This window comes from Ixodes scapularis, unplaced genomic scaffold (genome assembly GCF_016920785.2).
Source record: "Ixodes scapularis isolate PalLabHiFi unplaced genomic scaffold, ASM1692078v2 PGA_scaffold1__304_contigs__length_218370807, whole genome shotgun sequence".
Lineage (NCBI taxonomy): Eukaryota > Metazoa > Arthropoda > Arachnida > Ixodida > Ixodidae > Ixodes > Ixodes scapularis.
In genome coordinates, this window is record NW_024609846.1 from 117,235,954 (window position 1) to 117,251,873 (window position 15,920).

The 15,920-nt window shown below is 43.9% G+C and overlaps 1 protein-coding gene across 2 annotated transcripts; it reads left to right on the forward strand.

The window, feature by feature from the left end:
- The first annotated feature begins 1,786 nt into the window (after positions 1-1,786).
- Positions 1,787-15,254, forward strand: LOC8038570 (actin-related protein 2/3 complex subunit 3). 2 transcript variants are annotated; one of them, XM_029982295.4, is made up of 7 exons: positions 1,787-1,944; positions 3,186-3,282; positions 5,389-5,465; positions 5,568-5,636; positions 8,208-8,334; positions 11,096-11,190; positions 15,098-15,254. In XM_029982295.4, exons 1-7 carry the CDS (start codon positions 1,939-1,941, stop codon positions 15,158-15,160), a joined length of 534 nt encoding a protein of 177 aa, XP_029838155.1. In that variant the 5' UTR covers positions 1,787-1,938; the 3' UTR covers positions 15,161-15,254. The 2 variants fall into 2 exon arrangements, with proteins under 2 accessions (XP_029838155.1, XP_029838154.1); XM_029982294.3 differs by lacking the exon at positions 1,787-1,944 and adding an exon at positions 2,263-2,642.
- Positions 15,255-15,920: the final 666 nt, after the last annotated feature.

Genomic DNA, 15,920 nt, shown 5'->3' on the forward strand with positions numbered 1-15,920 from the left:
AGCGGCAAGCGCAAGCCGTTTGAAATCTCTGGGGGTGTCGTCACACACAGCGGCTGTTGTTTTTTTCGGTTTTTCTCGCGTCTATTGATACGTTTGGGTGAAATACTTGTAATATTCAAATTTACAGGACACAAATACGCTATATTTCATCCCTTACTCGTTTTGTTTTTAATGCGAAAGTATCAACTATCCCATGGAGCGGAGCTGGCGGCGTCTTTAACCGCAAAAAAAGGCAAAAGAAATACCCATATTAAAAAAAACAAAAACGTTAACGATTTTTTGTAACGCCGAAATTGAGCGCTGCTCTTGAGGAGGAGGGGAGGGTACGAAAAGGAGTGAATGCCCCTCCTCCTCATCCGTACGCTCTCCTCCTCCCCTCCTCCTACTCTCCTGCTCCTCTCTTGAAATATTTCGATTTCGCGGCCCCCCTCCCTCCCCCCTCCCCCCCCCCCCCCCCCCCCGCCCCATACCGTGCTAAACAATCTGAGAAAGATATATATATACAGGCTGTTTTACGAAAGGTGGACAAATTCAATATTGCGAAAACTACGCATCGCACAAAAAGAAAGGCTTGTTTTGTTTTGGTCCTAGGCCAGGGGCCTATGTAGGCAAATTATTAAAGTTCGAGATAATTAAGTCGTTCATTATTTTCGCGTAACACATTTTTTCAAATATTGAGTTTAAGGCATGGTTTTAATTAGAATCTTCCTGAGCATCATTGAAAAACACTAAATCAACAAATTGCAGAACGATAGAAGGCACGCGCGGTTTTTTACGGCTTTCTGAAAAACCGCACAATTTCGACGGGTTTTTAATAGCCCCTTCCCCTGGCAAATAGCGAGCGCTCGGCGCGCGCTCGCCGAGCGGATTCTTGTTTCCCTCTCGAGATGAGAGCAATCTCTCCGTGTGCCGCTTGTAGATCCGGAGCCATGGGGCGCTCGCCGAGCGGCTCCAACCGCTCCGTGGAAAAGTGGCGGAGCGCGTCGAGCTGTCCGGAGTAGTTCTACGCGCAGCCTTTTTCGGAGGAGTACGATGTAGTCGTCTCTCGCAGCGCAGTTTCGTTATCGACATTCCCGCGGGGGAGTGAAGGAGTTTCGCGGCTTTTTTGTTTCGATTGCTGGGCATAGCTGCGACATCTTACTGTAACAAGTTAGTGGCGCCCCCCTCCAGTCCGCCCGTCTGCGGCCGCCAGGCTCGGCGGGCAACATTGTTCACCAAATTAAATGATGAACAACTAACTAGCACAGCTGGGAACAGGCGGGACAGAGGAAAATTGGGACTCCCTCCCGCGTGGCTCCGGCCCAAAGTCTCAACCCTGTCTCCCAGTGGGTCCGGTGCTGGGGTAACGCCGACAAGGTTTGACCAGAGGAAAATTGGCGACTCTCTCGCCGGGGGTAGTCGCTTTTGCGACAAAAGTTGTCGCGCCCTTGCCGGTGTGAACGCGCGAAGTTTCTTTCCCGGGACGTGGGACACGAGCCCTCAACGCGGTACAGTCCGAGAGGCCTGCGAGTAGCGGGTCGGGTGGTCACCCTACCTACAAGCTCCGAATTTACTTTTATTAGTATAAAAAAAAAAGGTTTTGTTTTAAAACTATTTAGTGCAGCGTATCCGATGACGGTTAGTAAATGTTGTTACAGGGAGGTCAGCTTGAACACTAGGCAAACACAGAGAGGGAACGAACATACGGCCAATACAGCGGTGTGTATGTTCGTTTTCTCTTCGTGTTTGCCTAGTGTTCAAGCTGACCTCGCTGTGATTGAAATTTAGCAGCTGTGGAAAAAAGAAAACAAAACTCGAAACACCATAATTCTGGCAATTTTGATGGGGAGAAACTATTAATCCAAAGCCAAAGCCATCCGTAGACATTCCACCATTATCAATCTTTTCGTGGGTGTGTTGTTCAGTCAGTGCGTTTGGGCTTCACTAAAAGCCCTCAAGATGCCGGTAAGTTTTTAAATTCCCTCTACAGTACCCCGTAAAGAGCGTGTAGCAATATCCTCTCTATACGTCTTTTCGAGTGAAACGCCGATTTGCACAGCTTCGTCAGGGGTTCACCGCTGTTGCGGCAGGAATCACTGAATCGCCGAAAAAGCCCAGAGTTGCACGCCAATCGTCCCGTATTTCATCCGTTCCTTCGGAAATAATTATTTTCCTGCCGAGCCGACCGATGTGCCAGTTTGCTTTTGGGCTGTTAAGCAGATCGTACTTTACGGGGTTGGGGGCCTAATCGCCTAGCTCAACGTTGATCTAACCGTCCGACTATGATATCCTCTTGAGTTCACTGAGTCGCCGACTTGCAGCACATGTCGTCATTAAGCGCTTACGAAGTATTTTTGAGTCTCCTTTATTAAAGCGTCGGTGAAGCATGAACACGGAGCTCGCCCAGCCGTAAGAAAGTCCCAAGGAAGGGCGGAGCCAGTCGCTTATCGAGGACTGCCATTAGTCATTCATTTCCTGTGCCCCTCGACAACAGAAGACAGACGCTATCTTCGCCGTGTGGACCTCCTACTCCAGCTACTGCTTAGCTATCACGGCGTACTAAACATCCACGGTTTAGCTGCACTTTAGCCGTTGTCATACGCAGCTTTGCTTGATTTTACTTTTCGATGGATCGTGGCGATGCGTGGTATGGATTGTGCACGGTGGGTGTCATTTTTTTAGTTCTTAAACCGATTGTTTCTGTAATTACTGTCTGTGACGTGAGATAAAGTTGCCTATTGGTCCTCCTTTCGATACGCGCTGTTTTGCTTTCTTTCAGTCTGAAATTTGATGGGCGTGGCATGAGCGAGCATAGACATTGCTTCCGGTAACAAAGCTAGATCCTGTTGGCTCTACTGAGCCACGGTAACATAAATTGAGTTCTTCAAAACATCTCTTTTGTGTCCACTGTGGCTTATCTTTCACCCCCAAGTTCTTACAAAGGAGCTTCTCTCCCCTTCTCTAAGTGCAACATTTGTTTCCTTGGGCTTTCTACAAAAAAATCCTGGCACATAGTCTCCGGCAGGGGCACCAGCTCCTTGTAAAATCGTGGATTTATCCACAACAATCCGAGGGCAACCCAACTTCAGTAGTGCATTTACCTAGAAATAAAATTTGAAGCGCATGCACTTCTTTTTTTGTAGTGAGATAATTGGCCTTCCTCTGGTTGTGTCTGTCTTAATGTTTTTTTTTAAACTTATTTTCAGGCGTACCACTCTCAACTGACTGGTGGCACTACCTTTGTTGGAAATATGGCCTTACTGCCAATCAAGTCACAGTACAGAGGTCCAGCACCGAAAAGCAGTAGGTGTTGAATAAAAGTTCTTATCTACCTAGTTTGGTGTAAAGTTGTTAATTGCTCTATTCTGAATTTCGCCTTAACCGCCAAGGACGCAAGGAGCCGCCGGAGCCAATCTAGAGCTTGAAGTGTGATACATAACCTTCTGGTTGGATGGGCTGATGTGCGGAACGTGAAATTATGTGGCATGTGCAGAGCACTGGATTGACCAATGTGGCTCATAACGTCCATTGCGGTGCACCGTTAGGTGATATAGAGTATAGGAATGTGGAAAGGCACTTGAAGCCTGCGATTGTGCCACATTACAGGCAGTTGTTGTTTATGGGAAAAGAAATTAAGACACGATGATGATTGTCAACAACACAGACTTCAGAGGTCTAATGATAAAAGTAGAAGTTTGGGCTAGTTGATATTTCATGATTAAAGATTAAAACAGCGCAAGGACACGGACAAGAACAAGAAGGATTAAAACAGCGCCTTTTTTGTCTACCTTCTTGTTCTTGTCCGTGTCCTTGCACTGTTTTAATCTTTAGTCTAATGATAGCAGGCTACTGTGACTCACTACCGGCAGTGAATATAGGCATGGCGTGTAAAATAATTTTAGTGAGTGTTATCGTGTTTTGTGTTTATGTCATAGCTAGTCTCTCCTTTCTGTTTAAAGGGATACTGAACCGAAATTTCGAGCTCATTAAACAAGGCCGGGCGGATAGGCGGGAAGCGGCAAAACCAAAAAAGATCACTCATACGGCAATATATCTGACGGATCGCCATATTTTTTTGGAAAAGAAGTGCGCGATTGAACCCGGTCGACGAGGCAAGGCACGTCACGATTCCCATTCTCTCTCCTCCTCGCTACTTCCCGTCAAGCTGGTGAACCGAAGCGAAGAGGAGAGAAGCGAGGCCGCTTTTCCTCATTCTCAAATTCTCCCGGGGGAGACTGTTAAGTCAGAGAACTCGCTTGATCGCGCCCTTCTTTTCCAAAAGTATGGCCATCCGTTTGAGATATCGATGTACAAGGGATGTTTTGGAGTTCGTAGCATCCGGTTCAACATTTCTGCAGCCTTACTTTGCGAAATCCAAATTTCGGTTCAGTATCCCTTTAATGCTTACCAAAATGTTTCTTGTATGTTTGGCCTACAGTTTTCTTGTTAGAAAATAGTGAGCGAGGTGAAAGTACCGTAAAATACTGGGCATGCATTCAGACTTGGGCAACCCGCCACTGTTGTGTCATTGTCTCGTGATCGGGGGTAGAATCTCTTCACCACTTCCAGTATCCATACTAATTCTCATGTGACCTTGCTTTCCTAGCTAAGTGTGCAAAACGATTTTGTATGAGTCAGCTATACCAGATGGGTTTGTCACAAGGGCTACCACTCTAAGTCTCCTTTCAGCTGAAACTAGTATGTGAAATACTGCTTTGTTTGGAAGTGTCATATTTTAAATGCATAGCATTTATAGGGCTGGCCTTAGCAGTTATAGGGCTGGCCTTAGCTTTCTCGTGTTTGCAGACATAGCGCAAAACATGCAATTACCGATTGCACACACCGGAGCGGTTACTTTTTTCCAAGTGTGCGCTCGGTGGCAGCGAAGCAGAATTCAGGCACTATGAAGGCTCTTGCTGGTGGGCTCTATGTAACGCAAAAGTGGCATAGGAGCTACAATGGGGGGCATAGCAGAGTGAAGAAGGAGAAAGGGACGTGACGGCAAAATGCGTGATGGCAAAATGTTGGGACCAGCCGCGACAGGAGTCCAGTTGCCATTGCACAGCTGCCGACTGGCAGTTCAAGCACCGGATCACGGACAGACGGTTCGGTTCAGCGTGTAATGTATGCTACAGATTGTGGTTTCGAACGGACGTGAGCTAAGGCGTTCTAAATGCCACATATTCGCAAAGTCTTTTGGAAATGCCAAAGCGACGGGCAATTCTGTTTTCTTAGGCTATCTGTCTTCGTTGTGACCGTGCTAGACGAGGATTATTTCGACATACTAATGCGATATAAAAAAAAAGATGCTGGTTAATGGCAAAAGCTGGTGACATATAGTAATAACAAAACATAATGAGGGATGCAATGGGTTATTTTTATTTGTAAATTGTTTTTGATTCATTTCAGATGAGGAGACTGACATAGTTGATGAAGCCCTTTACTTCTTCAAGGCAAATGTCTTTTTTCGCACCTATGAGATCAAGGTAAGTCAGTTTGCTGTGCTGGCTGCTTCCCGTCCGTTGGGAGCTTGAATTCACTTGCATCTCTGAGGTTAATTACTAGCATATTTGTTTATTATTTTCTAGAGCGAAGCTGATCGCGTGCTCATTTATTTGACGCTCTACATTTCGGAATGTTTGAAGAAACTTCAAAAGGTAAGTGACACCTCGAGAGCCCCATTCTTCAGGTGTTGACATTCGGATAACAGTAAACAAGCCAAAAGTTTTTCAAAATGTTGTTTTGTACTGGGCCTAAAAGTAAACTTGGCTGGTTTTTTCTTACTACTTTGAGCTTTGTCTTTTTTTAAGCGGCTATTGATTTACATGCTTCAAAAAATTTTAACGAAAAACAAAAAGTAATCCATTGGCGTACCAAAAAAAAAAGAATCTAAGTTAGATATGCTGTCTAACTTTAGTGGCGTTAGCAACAGGGTGACTGGATAAGTTTCTTTTAAGAAGAAAATAATTACAGCTACATTTATACGAAAAGTTATTGTTACAATTACCTTAATAAAGATGAAAGCACCACATTTACAGTTTACGGTTACTTTTTTTGTTGGCTTTCTAGTGTCACAATAGGTAGCATGAAAGTTCAAGGGAAAGCAAAAAAATCAAGTTTGTTTCATGGAGTAATATGCACTTTACATCTGTTCTAAGCGACCAGTAGCTGCTTTTTGAGTTTTCATCAACTTCCTTCTCCTGATGTTGAATACGTCCCAGCCTTCGGTAAACAAGCATCCGACTTGCGTGCTTGTTCAGCGGGAAAGGCAAGGTTCCTTCGACGAATCGCGGGCTGCAACTTTTATCTCTATCACGCTATGCCAAATCATGGTGCTAATTGTGGTATACAAAACAGATACAGTAACCAATCATTCTTGGTTAGAATGACTGGTTGCTGCGCATATCTGGTCCCTCAGCTAATGTGGTCCAAAAGAGATGGGTTAGAAGCAATAAGGGATGGCATCAGAAATGGTGCTTGAAGCTGGGCCCTCCTTTCCCACCCACCAGTCTGCTGAGCTTTGCTACCCAAACTTTGTGGCTACATGTAGATAACATGTTATGTAGAACATTCCAATGTCTATGACAGTGGTTCTCAAATGGGTTTCTGTGAACCCGCTGGGGTTTACAAAGCCTATTTTGGGGTCTGTGAAGCCTCGCCTAAACCCTCAACAAAACCTCCCCCTCCCCCTTTTTTCTTAAAAAAAAACAAAAAAAACTTTTTGTTGTACAGCTAGGTGGCGCACGCTACTGCCCATTATAAAGGGTACAGCCATTACCATCTATCTGTCCATTCATCCCTTTTACTTGATGCTTCTCACTTGTCTATAACAGTAAAGGATGCCCTTTTCACGCTGCAATTGTCTTATTTTACACCCCCCCTTCCCTCACTGGCACCGGGTCCTCCATCACTTTGGCCGGTCCCGAGGGGGTTTCCGACCCATCTATGCTTGAATGCTTGAGAACCACCAGTCTATGTAACAAGAAACTATATAGAGTATTTCAGTGTCTAAAAATTGAGAGCCCATCGAAGCGTGGGCCGTACGCACAAATGCTGCAATTGGCACTAATCAAAAGGCCTTTACTGGGACGGTTTAGCCCCTTGCCTACTTATTTTTTTTTTTCAGGGAACGTACAGCAAAATTTTAGTTAAACGGACAATTTGCATCAAAATAAAACAAAAACATTTTCTCAACTTCCAGGTGTGGTATCTTGCTCTAAATCAGGACTTCTGGTCCGAGTCCCACTGACACACAGTGACCTAAGTTGATGGAATGCTCGCAGAATTCGTTTTGTTTTCATCACTTCCATCACATCCATCAACCTATCGTCCGATTCCGAAAAATCATAAAGGCTGAAAGATTCGTCATCACATATGCCTGAGCATTAATCACTTTCAAAAAGAAGATTTTGTATCTCTTCATTGGCTAAAGCTTTAGCGCAAACGTTTACAAGCAACTGTTTTTTTTTCTCAACTAAAATGGGGCTTTTTTTTGTTTTGCCGAAACAGCAAAACAATTGAGCAAACAACCCAAGGTAAATGGTGCAATTGAGGTGGTTTTGCCATCCGCCCGAAAGTGTGCTACACAAGCGCCATGACCGAAACATGAGCCACACTCGTGGTCGGGCTTTACGGTCCATAAGAGGTGGGACGAGTGACACTCATTACTAGTAGGTAAGGGGTTAAGCTGAGTCGTTTTGGGCTGAGTGTTTGCACCTTGGCACCCAGCTTTTGGAAAAAACGGTTATTTGGTGGTTGTAGCATACTTGCTCGGTTACTTTCAGTGAAAGTAACGCACTGCAACTCAAAGGGACGAAGTTGGGTCACCTGTTACTACTCAGCACAATTAACAGGCATTGACACCATTGTTACCAACTAAGATCGAAACATGTGTTGCTTGTGGCCAAAGGTCTGCTAAATGCATAACCTGCAGATTGCAGGTTATGCATTCCTGTTTTAGAGTGTATTGTATGCCTCATTTGGTACTGATTTGCTTGAAACACAGCAGACTTTTCACAAGGCAGTTGTATTTTTCTGGATTCTTATTCAAACATGCATAAGGCTAACACAATGATGCAGGTAGCTGCGAAGGCTGTGCTTATTTGACACTGATGTCTCCAGCTAGCCTCGAGTGTATTTTGTCATACAATTTGTGGGGTCTCCGATGTGCTTTGATTTTGCCCTTCGTTCACCAGTGCCCTTCTAAAGGTAGCTCTCTGTTCTCCTAGTGTTCAAACAAGAACCAGGGTGTCCAGGACATGAAAACTCTGGCCATTTCAAAGTTTGATATTCCTGGGGAGGCAGGCTTCCCGCTGAACCCAGTTTATGCCAAGCCCTCGTCACCCGCAGAAGCTGGTAAGCTCTGCGTAAAGTCGGCATAAGCGAGTATACAGCGACCAGCACTTTGGCTGACTTTACAGAAACTTTTTCTGTGTTTCTGAGTTCTTGATAGAGTATTCATACAAAACTCACGAGTAAGAATTATAGTGTAGGACGATGGAATAGCCATACCTAATTGCTGGTTCGCACATTTGTGTTTGAACATGCTCGAGTGCATTATGTTCCCTCGTAGCCGCTTTCAACTAGAGAATACACCGGCACCCTGATAGCCCTGGAATATTTCTGACTTGGGTATAAATAGATTAGAGGTTTTGCAGTATTTGCAAGATAAAATATATGCACTATTTATGAGGAATTTGAATGAGGAAAGCGAGAGAGATGGAGGGGTTATAGAAGTGGAGAAGAAAAGGAAAATCTAGCACGTTAAAGGTTGATTTAAGGGAGGTCTGGGAATGACAGCCTCAACTGCTCCGAGGCACTAAGTCGGCCGGGTCTCGTGCTTTTTTCTTTAAAATTTAGCCACTGGTTTTTATTCAGACAATTTAGTCTGAGTTTATAGCTGTCTCTGCCCTTTTGACGTGACTCCGGATTTCAGTTTCACATTCCTTCCGGTTGCGACGCTCGAGAACGTCCCGATTGCTTAACCATGGATTGGCATTATTGTGGCTGACAGGCATCCTTGCCTTGTCATGCATTCAGCAGTGGAGGTAGCTTTCGACCTTTGACAATAGACTACTTCCATAAAGCCCCGCATGCAACACGGCACGCGTTGCACTCTGGGAACTAGTTGGCCATGGAGGCGAGTGGCATGGTTTCGGTTTCGATCGACACGTCGACAAGAGATTATACACAAAGCGTGGACCATTAATACCCGTTATCTCATGTTTTCTGGCCCCGAGAGCATCATTTTTGGTCTCTAAACTAACCTCCAGACCTCGAAGCTTTAGCACAAGCCCGAGACGTATAGCTTGTCTTAACACATGATTGTTGTATTTTTGTACTTGAGCCTTTCTGTTAGCTTTTCGAGGTATGTGGACGAGCCAGTGCTGGGAATCTAGACGCTGCGAAGCTCAGGGATCTTGCTTGTGTACGAATCAACAAACTGTAGCAACCAATAAGTATGCATACAGCGAGCTCGCGCCTTTACATTAGTGTTGTTGATCAGAAAGTTTGTTTCGTGCGTCCATAGACAAAATATAACTTTTTACAATTACTGGTTTTCTTAATACGCCTGAGTACGCGAGAAAACTCGGAGGCGCCATTGAAAAGCTCCATTTGAACACACTTCTTATCTCTTATCTGTACGGAACCGCAGCACAGCACGAAGTGAAGTCACCACCCGCTTGCATTCCACTAATATTCAACATCGCTTATGCGCATAAAGTTATCCTGCAATCCTATAGGCACATTCGCACATAGAAACCGTTTTAAGAAAAGTGTGAAGAATGTCGCACCGTTCGTCGGAAGTGCGCCGACGGGGATGAACCCCTATGCGGTTCGCCCAACGAACGAAATTATTCAAAGCACATTTGACAGTTGAATGGCCATAATATTTGTTATGTGTTTTCTTTCTTCCTGACTGAGTATGCCGAGATAATTTTAGACACACCTGTCAGACACTGATCTTGGGCGTCAGTAAAAGCTTGTCCAAAAAGACTTAGCGAGGAGTAGGGGACGCTTGTTAGGGCTCCCGTCGTAGCTAGCCGATCTCAGCGTTTGCGAAAACTTAATCTTCTATCAGCATAAATTATGAGTGGGAGATAGATGACACGAGGAAGACATCATGGTAACTTTTCTGCAGTAGTAAGGTCGAATTTATTGTGTTTCCTTAAAAGTTTGTGCGTCAACGCTGGGCTCAGCTTTGATACTCCTGTGAGGATGCGGCTTGCTTTTCGCCCCATTAAGTAAGAAGAAGCGGACGTTTGGCAGACAAAATACGTGTGGGGCTCAAGGTGACCAAATTTCAGTTGTAGTTCACTGGTACTAGAGGGGATTATTAAAATTGAGCTCAAAGAAGCACTCGAGGGGTGAGGTGACTAAGCCACATCTTACTACGTTTTCATACGCTCGCACAATATCCGGTGTTTGGGGAAACAAGGAAAGTGCCCCGGCCTTCGTTTTGTATTGCTCGAGAATGAGTGTATTGTACATTTGTGAAAAGTCTGATAATCGAAAAAGCAAGCAGCGCGTTCGGTCGCGGCGTGATAGCATGAGATGAAGCTGCTCAATCGAAACCAAAACTGAGTGGCCAACTAGTTCCCAGAGTGCACTGCGTGGTATTTCGCCGCGATGGGGCGCCTCGGTTTTGGAAGAAGTCTATTCTCAAGAGACACCTTTTAAAGGCTGCATCTCTGTCGGGGCCTCTCAAAATTTCCATAGCCAAGGAACCACTCTTCGTCTTGGCCTTGATGGAATAAAGCGGTGCAGCGGTAAATGGACCTCGCAAACAATAATGCACATAGTGGGCACGGTTTAGCTCATAGTTATGCATCAATTAATGCCTCAGATATGCTAAGATGCAGTTTAGGCTGGAAAGCACTTAAGGGTAAGGACAGTCGAGGAAATCTGGCAACCTTTGAAGGCACCTTGAGGTATCCAGCTTAAAAACCATACTCTGTGTAACAGATGTTTCATATTTTTTAAATTCTTGGAGTGCAGGGCATTTGGATTGAATCTCCTGCCTGGAACAGCCTGTCATCTGTTCAGTGTCTACCATTCTTCATGTCTTCACAAAGTGGCTCATCTCTTTGCTTGTCCTTGCCCCACTTGCTTACAGAGACCATGCGAGCTTACCTGACGCAGCTGCGCCAGGAGTGTGGAGCACGACTCTGCGACAGGGTGTTTGACGGCGAGACCGGCAAGCCGAGCAAGGTGAGGAGGCTGGTACCTCAGTGCTTGCTGCTCTGGTTTTGTGCGTGCATGTTGAACAACTACTTCTTTGCACCTCCTCTTTGACTTTGTGGAAGACATAAACTATTTAAACGCTGCGCATTTAAATGTTGAGTGTCAAACTCTGTGTGCATTTTGACTGGGAGGAAGGGAATAGAGTTGTTCTATACAAATGTCACTGATTTTTTAGGGGGCTTGAAGTCAGATCTCTTGGTTTATTGCCTATCTGCACTGCTATTGAATTCATGCGCAACGGAGATGCTATTCAGCAGAACTGAAAGATCACTTAGACAAAAAGGATTGTTTGCTAATGGAGGGAATCGACTTCGGTCGCCAGTATATTTTTCAACAATATTTCACATAGAATACTATTGCTAAATATACCATAACTTTACGGGGCAAGTGATCTTGATTTTATCAGATTCTTTAAAAAAATGGGGTGCCAGTTACAAGGAAGCTGTCTTCACTGTGTGTTTATGAGGCTTGGTGGACGTTAGATAAGGTGATAGCTGACATGATAAGTTGGCTAATTAACACAAATCTGTTAATTATCTTTTTAATTAATGGGTTTTGTAGTAATCCTTGGTTTAAAGGCAGTTAATATTAGTGGCCAAACCAATTCAAACAATTGGCATAAAGACAATTGTATTTCAGATATGCAGCAATCAGTTTTTGCCTTTTTTTTTCAAATGATTTCAGTACTGAATGTGGAAAAAGCACGAGAACTCCTGTTCATGATGGTGCGTGAAAGAATAACATAGGTACTCGTTTTTTGGTGCTTTGTCATTACCTTGGCAGCATGATGACAGCAGATCTGCCAAGGATACGCTGCTGAGATGATGATGTGTGCAAAACAACTGCATCACACTTCTCTGCATCATTGCAGACAGAAGTTTCAATGGTCTTTCTACATCAAATTTCAGAGTCGGGCAGCAGAAACGCAAAAACGAATATCTTGAAAGCCTGTTGGCATTTCACAAACTATTAATTTAGTGTGGATGGTTGAGTGTGTTGGTGTCTAAATTACAATAATGCGAGAGGGACATGAAAGACAAGCCTCTCTTAAGGCTGCCTTTAAAACTGCAATTTCCACATGACTCGTAAAACCAGTAACTAAAACATTAATTATCAGGTTTTAATTAGCCAACTTGTCAGGATGGTGACCTTCTTGTCTAATGTCCGAACAAAAATACAGAACTGAAAATCAGAATAGACTTTCAGTTCTGTATTTGTGTTTGGCAAAATGGAGTATATTTTAAGTAGACTCCTTTTGTCAAGCAGTCATCGGCCCCCAGTATCTATGTGGTTCACTGGGGCAGTAATGGTATTAAAGCGCAGCTCTTGGGTGCCCGTTTCCGTTTGAGCGGCAGCGCCGTCGGGGTAACTGCGCATTGCATTATGGGACGTTTCCCATAATGATGTCGCATGTGACGTCCCAAGGTTCACGAGTGACGTCACGTCACACGGTGCCTAAATTTAGCGGAAAAATTTCCCCGTTAAAATTAGCAGGTAAATATTTTCGCTAAATTTAGAGGAAAAAATTTACCCGCTAAATTTAGTGGAAAAATATACCCGTTATATTTAGCGGAAAAATGTACCCACTAAATTTAGCGGAAAAATTTATCTGCTAAATTTAGTGGGGAAATTCCTCCAATAAATTCAGTGGAAAAATTTACCCGCTAAATTTAGCGGAAAACTTTCCCCGCTATACACGTTTGCAAATCCGGCTTCAGGGCGCTGCCATCTTGCTCGCTGGGGTGCGCTTGGGTGCGTCCTAATCCGATTACGAAGCTTTGCTAAGGCGTCGTATTCGGATCATGGCCGCGCCCAAGCGCACCCCACTGGGCATGATGGTGGCACCCTGAGCAAACGTGTATATTTAGCGGAAAAATTTCCCCGTATATTTAGCTGAGAAATTTTTCTGCTAAATTTAGTAGAAAAAATTTTCTCTAGTTTTGGCGTAAAAAAAAAATTCACCGCTAAACTTAGCGAAAAAATTTACCCACTAAATTTAGCGGGAAAATTCTCTGCTAAATTTAGCAGATAACACTCCCAGCTATATGTAGCGGAAAGATTTCCCTGCTAAATTTAGTGGAGAATTTGTTCAGCTATATTTGGCGAAACTTTCCCGCTAAAAGTGAGGAGAGCAGGAGGGGAGGGGAGCGGGGAGAGGAGGGGAGCAAAAGGGGAGGGGAGCGGGGAGAGGAGGGGCATACTGTCCCCTTTGTACGCTCCCTTCTCCTCCTCCTCCTCCAGAGCTGCACTCTAATTTGGTGTTACAGGGGATTGTAAACATCTTTCATTTTTTTTATTGGCATTATGAATGGCAACAGTGAATAGATGAGTTTAAGGTAGGGGGAGAGGCTTGAACCGACACAAAGAGGAACACATCTGCTGCCCTTTGTCTTTGTCAGGAACTTCACCCTCTGCACCAACCGCCTAGTGTCTGTGACTAGTACAATGCTTCAGTACCTCCCAGCCATGAAGGTGGTATTTACTTGTTTTAACTCAAATTTATGCTCGTCTGTGGCAGTGGAGCTCTTTTGGTAGTCTGGTACAGCAACCAAATGATTGCTGCCTTGGTGATGACCTTTTTGAAGAGCTACTCATGCCGATGTGCTACTAGTTTGTTTCTGAAAAAGGCTTGCAAATCCCTTTTTTCAGAATTAGAATGTGTTCATGTTTTATACCATATTTGTAACTTGCGGCACGTGGGACAATGTATGCAATACAGGACATCATTATATGTCTTTGCTCGTTAGGGAACAATTTTAGTGTTGATCTGTATTATGAGATACTTTATTGCCATTGTTGCAGAAGTTCCCCAGGAATATACCATTACTACATAAGAGACAGATGTATCTCAATCTGTATTTTGGCCTCCAAATGCATGTATCTATCTCAGCATTTGTATTCTCAAATACATTTTTAGTACCCCTGCCTGGCCCTTTTTAGTTGTAACCTTGTTTAGGAGCTAAAGAAAAAAAGACAGCAGCAAAAATTTAAAACAAAATGTTAACAATATGCCACACAATTTAAATTTGGACAGTTTATATTGGAACACCGTTTTAAATAAGAGTGGCCTAATTCAAAAACAAAACTCCAACTCCAACACGGGAGCCGTCTGCTTACCCCTAAAATGTACCTTTTTATTTCCCCCCTCCTCCCAAAAAAAAGTTTAGAAAGCTATTGGGACTGTTCAATGAACAAAACCTGAAGTTTGCTTTGTTGCACCCAAGGCTGGTTCACACACTTGTTAATACTTATGACTGAGTGTGCTCCGCAGCCTTGTGGTCTCTATGAGAGGCTGGCACTCTGGCACCATCTATGAGGAGGTCCCAGAACTAAATTTAACTAGAGTGAAGGTTTTGCAGTATTTGTGAGATCAAATGTATGTACACCCTACTCTCTATGAGAAATGGAGCTTCTTGTCAAAAGATTTTTGAGCCAATGGTGAAAGAATGATGAAAGAAGTGTGAAAGACATAGGACAAGGGAGGACGGGAAAGGACAAGTGTTTGTCCTGTCCTCCCTTGTCCTTTGTGCTAATATTTTTATAATGTTCAACCAACTAGGCCACCAAGTTGTTTTCTTATTATTTGGAAATCGTAAGGTGCCACAACTTTCTGATAGATGGTGCTAGTGTGTTCTCTCGTCAAAAAAGATCATGAGATCGCACAAGCACAACTGGTCATAAGTAGTCGCGAATGAGTGTGCCAGCCTTTGTGGTAGCATAATTGGATACCCCCCAAAGGTGCAGCGCCAAAAAGTGCTTGTTTGATAAGTTATAAGATTTGTTCCAGGCTGAAAGGAAAGAAGAAAACCTTTGTGCTTTCATCGTGTTAATTAGTACGAGACTGAAGTAGTGCCTGCATCCCTTTGACTTGCAGTGGTGGCTCTGCTTTGCAAAGAGGAAATTTATGGACAAGAGCCTCTCTGGATTTGGACAGTGAGCGTGCTCGAACACGACGGTGCACGATGCGACTCCGCCACCTTCCTCACCTTGTAAATTATAATAAATCAATCACTCTGAACTGCCACTAAAAAGTTGTAATGTCTGCTCCTAGCAATACTGTTAACAGTTTTTGAACCCGCTGCTTGCACCTCTCATTCGTTGCTCATTTCCTCCGTCACCACAGCCTCTCCTTTCTTTTTAGCCCCCTTCCCTGGAGAGTTTAGGAGCTTCTGCATTGGAGAAAATCGAGGTTGAATGTGGACTATTAATGATGCTTCCCGCGTAATATGTTGGCCCATCTAAATTAGTTATTTGAAAATGAGTAACGAGCAAAAGAATTTCAATGAGTAATGCAGTGGCACATTTGTGGACCTTGACAAATAAGAAACTAGAAAGTGCCAATCTGTTTTCCCTAGAGTAAACTCTATGCTATGCTTACAAGGCAGAGTATTGCAAAGGTCCCCTTTTGCATGCAAGTATTCCAGGAATGGCTGGTGAAGGCGAGCAGGTTGAACATGAATACATAAAATTGAAAGAATAAAACACAGAGGACCACCACTTTCTTTATGTATTCCAGGAAGCAACCGTTGCTGTTGCAGGACATGCGAAATACTCGATAAGAGTCTTTAAATGAAATTAATCAAGCACAATTCTGCATACTCCAATCCGAATAGACCATTAGCTACCGAAAAAATAATTGATTGCTCAGGTTACCTTTATATCTTCCTTAATAAGTGTTGCTAATCGTGAACATCCAC

What these genes read in the sequence shown, in the direction of transcription:
- LOC8038570 (XM_029982294.3), top strand. Translation starts at nt 2,607, where the DNA reads ATGGATCGTGGCGATGCGTGGTATGGATTGTGCACG. An exon ending in AGGTCCAGCACCGAAAAGCA is followed by an intron (nt 3,283 to 5,388) that starts GTAGGTGTTGAA and finishes GATTCATTTCAG; the next exon opens with ATGAGGAGACTGACATAGTT. An exon ending in GTTTGAAGAAACTTCAAAAG is followed by an intron (nt 5,637 to 8,207) that starts GTAAGTGACACC and finishes CTGTTCTCCTAG; the next exon opens with TGTTCAAACAAGAACCAGGG.